This window comes from Pyxicephalus adspersus, chromosome 1, assembly GCF_032062135.1.
Source record: "Pyxicephalus adspersus chromosome 1, UCB_Pads_2.0, whole genome shotgun sequence".
Lineage (NCBI taxonomy): Eukaryota > Metazoa > Chordata > Amphibia > Anura > Pyxicephalidae > Pyxicephalus > Pyxicephalus adspersus.
In genome coordinates, this window is record NC_092858.1 from 125672898 (window position 1) to 125680710 (window position 7813).

The 7813-nt window shown below is 35.9% G+C and overlaps 1 protein-coding gene across 1 annotated transcript in view; it reads left to right on the plus strand.

The window, feature by feature from the left end:
- Window positions 1–7813, plus strand: part of LOC140340990 (cryptochrome-1-like) — a gene marked incomplete in the record, with an annotated part of 35334 nt that overhangs the window by 15977 nt on the left and 11544 nt on the right. Inside the window, 1 exon segment of the mRNA XM_072426473.1 lies at window positions 5205–5629. Coding sequence (XP_072282574.1) covers window positions 5217–5629 — 413 coding nt within the window.

Consider the following 7813-nt stretch of genomic DNA (forward strand, 5'->3'; position numbering starts at 1 on the left):
TCAGTGTTTTTAGATTGTAAGTAAATACCAGACAATTCTTCGGAAATCTCAAGGGTTAGGTAACCATGGTGTAGGTTGAACACCTTTTAGGAATTGCCAGTGCAGTGTTTTGAAGATTGACAGCAAAAATACAGATGTTCTTCTACCTGGAAACCTCTTTCTCAACATATTAGTTATTAATCTGTGTTAGACATGTTATTCTTTTAATATTCTAATTATACTTGTACAGCCTAAGGCTACGTAGACATGGGCAATAATTGTCATTGGAAGGGGTCTTTCACAATCCTTTCCAATGACAAAAGACTGAAGGATGCATGAATGAGCAATTTACATACAGCACTGTTCTGCTCTCTGCAGAGGAGAGGGGGAGAATGATGGAGCGGCACCCCGCTGTGCTCTCCCCTTAACTTTCATTACGATCGTTCGTGGATCCGCCTGGACAGATCCATGAACGACAAACACTGTACACATGCCAGATTCTCGTCCGATATCAGCTGCCTTAAGCAGCACAGGTAAATGCACTGTTTTGATAACTGTGCTAAGACCACAATATTTCACATTGTGTTTGAACATAAATGCATATTAGAGCAATTATCAGTCTTGGATATCAGGACAACAATCCTGCTCTGTACTTCCACTGATTTCCATATTCTTTAATTAGGTCTTTTGAATATTGTGTATCAAAGGCTGCACCGTATTTATTAAGGCTGAACTCCAGCCTTACCTTTGAGCTATGTACACACGTGCAATAATTGTCACTGGAAAGGATCTTTCATGATCTTTTCCAACGACAAAAGACTGTGCAATGCATTAACGAGTGCTGTACATACAGCGCTGTTCTGCTCCATGGTTGGGGGAGAACGATGGAGCAGCACCCCTCTGCACTCTCTCCTCTTCACTCCCCTTACGATCATTCTTTGTCCGTGGATTTGCCCGGACAGTCATCTGGACAAAGGACAACGAGCGTTGTATACACGCCTGTCTTCATGTCAATTGAAATATACAATATACTGTCTATACTCAAGCATAAATCAATCCGAGTATAAGCAGAGGTACCTATTTTTACCTTAGAAAACAGGAAAAATTGATTGACTCGAGTATAAGCTGTGGTGGGAAAATGCTCTAGCTACTGACAAGTTTCAATATTCAAAATAAATACCAATAAAATTACATTAATTCAGACATCAGTGGGGTATATGTTTTAAACATTTATTTCAATATTACCACATTCATATTATGATCTTTGATAAGAAATGGTATGGTAACAATTATTGCCCAGTGTGGTGGGCGATGACATCTGCTTATTATCTGCTACATCACTGTATATGATCAGAACAATGAAAGGCTCCATGGAAAATCACTTCATCACTCACTGCATATACTGCACCGATCAAAAGAATTGCTTTCTTAAAGGCGCAGGAATATTATTATAGGATTAAATCTTTCTTCTATTAGACAAATACCACTTCAGTGATGGCCTACATATATATAACTTTGCTATCATTTTTTATTTAAAATTCAACAGTGTGAATCCTAATCCAATATTTAAATGCAATGTGAATCCTAATGCAATATGTACAGAGCCCAGATTCAGTACGAGCTCTGTACAGAGCATGTACATGGTGTTGTGATGTGAGCGCGGCTTGTGCAGGTCCTGCGCCTCATCCAGTGACGTTATGGATTCCCTCTGCAGGCAGATGGACACCAGTCTCGTCGGCGGCACTCTCATCTCAATCAGGCTGATACCTGACTGGAGTATAAGCCAAGGGTGACTTCTTCATTACATTTTGGTCAGCTTATACTCCAGTATATACGGAAACAGAAAGATCTACTAATATGCACTAACATAGGATGAAAGGATGGAGAAGATACCTTTTCATCAGTGAATAAGCAACCCTGAAATGGCTGAAAAGTCATTTGCTATTTGTTAACAAATGTTTTCATTCGTGTACTAGATTCATTCCAGGTTTGCTGTATGGCAAAGGTTCACTGATGGTGTATCTTCCCCAGCCTTGGAGGGCTTTAATAAATCAGGCCCAATGAGTCATATGACTGTGGAGAAATAATTTTGCTTGGTGACAGTGAGCTCTGTGTTGAAGCTTTGAAGCTTGGCTTTGTAATCCATGAAGTCAGCGCAGAGGCCAGATTTCCTCCACTTGCGCTCGGCTGCACGAATTCACTTTCATTTATAATTCAGATTTATCTAAGAATCATGCCTGTAATCGGGTATATTTATTAACTATACAATACAAAATAATATGTCAATTTTCATGCTTAAATGCCAAAAAGAGAATATTTTGATCATATATTTTCTTGAATACTATATTAAATTGCAAAAAGAAAGTGTGTTCAAAACAACACTATATTCCTTTAAAAGCATGTATACATACGTTGGGCTTTGCAAATTTTTCTTTTTTTGGAAACTGGGCAAGACTAAAAAAGAATTTGATCCACTCACTGTGTATATATGTGATAGTTGATAATATTCCTATGAGCAAAAGGAGAAAAATATTTCACCTCATATACACCAAAGACGACACCTCATTACAAAGACGGGCAAACATCTCACCATCTGTGCAATATTTGTGCTCCCTAACTTTCTGTGGCTTGTGTGACTTTTTTTTTGTTTTCATATAGCCTGTTATTTGTGTATAAGCCTGAGTATTTCTAATTATTGGGTATTATTACAATAGCTGAAGTAATTCTAGTTTTTAGCAGACTTCATTTTTTATATTTTAAAATGAAAAGGCACAGGAGCCCATAGGCAAGGCTGAATTATTTTCAACTCCAGGGGTGTTTGTTAAAAACACTGACATCAGAAGTCATAATATTAATGTGTACTTTTATCTGACCATAGCACAAAAATAGTTCCATGATCGTCATATTCTGTGAGAAATATTTTAGTTGCCTGGTGTAATTTGCAGAAAAATATTAGGTTTAGCTTTAAAGCAGATGGTATGTTAGCTGAGAGGCACAGAATGGCAGTTTCATTGGTAAACTTTATATTGTGTAAAGGAAAATAAAGTGTTTCTGGCAAAGCATCAGATTTAAAATGTATGGGTTAAATATAAAATATAATTAAAATATAATTGTGCATACTTCACACTGCTGTCCCCAGATTTTTAGCCTCCTGTGTGCTTCTATATACTGATGTTCTCGTCATGCCCTCCAATTACACCAAAACCAGGACTTCATGCCTTCGCATTTTATTTGGATACTTCCTAGATTTTAATTCTAAAATGATGCAGACACTAACACTCCACTTATTGGAACAGTGGAAGTTCACTAGCTGATACATATCCTCTTTTTTTAGACCATTAAAATGTATGAATCTGAAACAAGGTTTATTTATATGATTGCAATATATTTAGCTCTCCCAAGAGGAAGCATTTTTTTAGTTTTTTACAATAGTTCAACTCTAAAGGGTATATGTAGTGATTGTATTCAAAGTTCATTTTGTACAAAAAAAATTAGAATGAAAAATATCAGAACAATAATATTTCAGTGGGATGTAATACTGAACAATAATACTAAAAATCTGATAAAACAACACTAATATTTATTGCACATACAAGTCATGATTTATAAGCAAATTTCAAAAATCATTGTTTAATCGCTATACAGAATATTGATCATATATACAATATATTAAACTTGCAATCATATAGTTAAAAAGGTGTCATAAAGGTATATCAACTGCTAACCAAACATAAAGTCAATATATAAGCATGCAGTTGCTGTTCAGCTTTGGAAATTTTCAGTTGTCAAATTGTGTCTGCTATCCATTTTAGATGTATTTTCCAGACATTGGGCCTGGTTTATTAACCTCCCTGGCGGTTTAATTAAGTCATTATATCAGGTCAGTATTTTTATGTCAAAATCGGTACATTGTTTTGTGCAGAATATTGTTGTTTAATATTTTGTGTCTGTAATTCTTTGGAATAACTCCCGGGTATGATAAAGTTTGAAACACAAATCATAAATTATAATATAAAAAATAATTTTAAACAATAATTAAAAAATAATGAATTTATTAATTGGAAAATATTTTTTTTTTTTGTAAAAAAGGGTACAATATTAGGTGAACTTTTGGATTTATTTTTTTATAACTTTATCACTGTGAGCAATGTTTTAAAAGCAGATTACAATGTAACCTGCTTTTAACCTGCTTCACACATCACATCGATCAAGGCGAGGATGTGATGCAGAAGCCGGCCGGGGTTTGCTAGAGGATGCCGCTGGATCGTGGGTAGCATTTTTTTTTTTATGCTACTCCAAGTGTGACTCGGAGTTACCGCTTTTGATACATAAAATTCACCCCGAGCCACACTCAACAATACCATCAGGAGGGTTAAAGCTCTTCAAGGCTGGAGAGGATACACTTTCATCAGTGAACCTGGGTGATGCAGCAAACCTGAAATGGATTTCTTCAAAGTCTTTTGCTATTTGCTAGCAAATGTTTTGAATCCTGAACCAGATCCATTCCAGATTTTCTGGATCACCCATCTTCAGTTTTTAAAAATCAAGCCCATTTAGTCTGCTTCTTTAGGGAGAAACGTTTGGAGGCTCCCACTTTAAAATACAGATTTCAAGGATTGTCATTTGGTATTCAGTGCAGACCACAAGAGCAACATTAAAATCCTTCTTTCCCCTACCCCTCTCTGCCACACTCCTTCAATATATAAATTATCGGTTTGCCACCAAAGCAATTCTTCTGCCTAAAAGGCTTTTAGGAAATGTAGGTATGGAGAACAACTGTATCAATATCACCTGCCAGCAGCCCCCCCTGCAAATATTTTAAAGCCTGGTTATATTGTCATAAAGTCATAAATGTTTTTTCATCATAGGGTCAAGGTGAATGAAAAAAGTAATAATGTTATAAACTTTAGTGTGGCAATTCTCAACCAGGGCATCGTGATCCCAAGTTTTTCTCCAGAAGTTGATAAAAGTGATAGACCTACCATTTAATGATGCCTGCATAGTTTTGGGTTAATTTCACTTTGTGGAGCCAGCTGTATGCATCTAATGATGTTATTTTAGGTGTCTATAAAGTTAATTTAGCCACTTAAGACTGCATTTAAGGGGAGAAGGAGGTTTGTGGTGCATTTATTTAATACTTGTCAATACACTATCATTTAAATAATTATTTAACTAGTCTGTTCTTTAGTAGGTATTTTTACTGAGTATCCTATGTCATTTTGCAGGCAACTTCTAAAATGGCTCACAGAACAATACACATTTTTCGAAAAGGACTTCGTCTTCATGACAACCCGACACTAGTAGCTGCTTTGGAGTCATCTGATGTTATCTTCCCGGTATACATTCTGGATAAAAGCTTTATGACCTCCATTATTGTTATTGGATGCAATCGTTGGAATTTCCTCTTGGAGTCATTAGAAGATCTGAGCCACAGTCTCCAGAAATTAAACTCCCGCCTCTTAGTCATCCAAGGGGATTATAAACAAGTCTTAAGGGACCATGTGCAGAAGTGGAATATTACACAAGTCACAGTCGATCTTGAGACTGAACCTTATTACAAGCAAATGGATGATCATATAGGAGAAATGGGCAAAGAGTTGGGTTTTCAAGTTGTATCACATGTTGCTCATACATTGTATGATGTTAGAAAGTAAGTAACATCTTACCCAACTGTAGGTTTTATGGGGGAGATAATATTTGTTGTAAAGTTTCAGTCCATCCATCCAGTAAAAAGTATGACACAATTGAAAAGGAAAACAGAAAGTTTTACTGCATATCTATTAGCATTTCCATGTCATATTTTCTTCTGTTCAGAAACATGTTAATTATATGAAAATATATTATACTAAGTGTATTACTTTAATTTATCAAGACCATATTTAGAAAACCATGTTCAGACCTGGAGACCAAATCACAAAAGATATTGATAAGAGTCCAAGGATATAACAGGAAAGAATCTGCATCAGGTAGTCATCCCGTTAAACCAAAGGTTGCTTGCATAGGCTGGGATAGAAGTAAAGTGGCAGCTGTTCAATAAACATGTTACCTGAAAGCTATAGGAAGTCTTCTTTTTACAAGTGGTTTGTACATACAAGTGACTAGATAATATTAATATGTACAACCTCATGAAAGATGGAAGTAATACCTAATTGGAATATTTATATACAGTAAAGCAGAACTTTTTGAGGCAAAATGTATTGCGTACATATTTGTGTATTTGTTACCCATTACACTTTTATATGCTATCATCAGGGTTCTCCCCACCCCTTTTTAGCCAGGTGGACCACCCAGTACTATTTAGTAACCACCTAGCAGTTCTTGGGTTACTGAAAATATGGGTCACAATACAGGGCTACCGCCTGCCTACAGCTTCTTCTCACCCAGCTTCAAAACATTTCCAGGAAGAATATTGCATCATGTCTAGTCTTATTCTTTGTCAAGGCCAGGGCATATATTAGGGTTTACCCTAATCCTTCCTTTTCACATAGTTGTTTACAGCCATTTGTTGACGTATGCTTGTTTCAAATCCTGGCAGAACATAAAGGTGCAGTATGTACTGGTGCCTTATACATACTTCTACATTTCACCTTCATTCCTTTAAAGTATTGTCATGTTTACTTCAGGCAAAAATATGCAATAAATATGACATGTTTATTTAGTATGTGTCCCAGCACATGGGAAACCCCAGGACTTAATTCGCAAGGCATGGCATTTGGCGGTAGGCTGGCAGAGGACCAGGAGCCTAAACATAAGCAGTACAAGGTTCTACAAAGGCAAATCCAGAATATAAAGCCATGGTCATACTTAAGCGATTAGTCCATGAGAGGAGGTACCAAGGGAGAAGCATAAATCGGAGTTGGGGTCATGGGCAAAAGGTTGGTCCAGGCAGTGTCATCAGATCAGGAACTATTCTGCTCATCAGCTCCAAATCCCTTTCAGCTATTACAGTGTCAGTGCAGGGGATGCCGAGAGATAAAACACAGCTAAAAGGAAAAAAGGAAGCTGCAATGTGCAGAGAAGAACTCGGACACTAATTCCTAGATCTCCTCTGCTGTTGTAAGCCACATGGCATGCCATACTGCGGTGGAACACTGCCTGGGATTTTCGACCAGAAGCTCATCTCCTAACAACTTTTCTGTGAATTGTGTAAACATGGGTGGTGAAATGCTACTGTAATGTTCCAGAACTATTCAAATATTTTTATTACAGTTAATTACTTTGAATGCATTAATACATTATGATGATGTTTTTAATACAATGATAATAAATTAGTTGCTTTTATAAATCTTTTTCACATATTCATGCATTAAAAGTATTTTTTTATCCATGTTATAATAAAGGAATGTGATATGCTCCTTAAAAGAACTGATCTGATAATACAGATAAAATATCAGAATTAGTATTACTTCTTCAACTTATACATTTTCAGGGACATGGCAAAAGCAAGTATACTTGCAAGTATATTACAATTACATTAGTTAGAATAGAAGTAATGTAACCCAGTAATAAATTAAAAAGTGACCTACATTCTTGAAATGATATTCTGTTTATCAGGTGTAAATATGATTATGCTTTGTTAAAATACTAATATTAGTATTTGTCATTAGGTAGGCATATGATGTTTGTTTGAAACTTTAATTTGTTTTTACCTTGTTTGTTCAAGTTAAATGATAAGTAAAGTCAAAAAGAGGTACTGTTTTATCTGCAAAATAATTTATAGTTCTGTCCATCAAGTCCTGAGATTTGCACAGCCTTTCCAGACTGATCATTTTCCTTTCTTCGCTAACGCATTATAGGAGATCTAAAGTCACAGTCCTCAGATTAACAATTCATA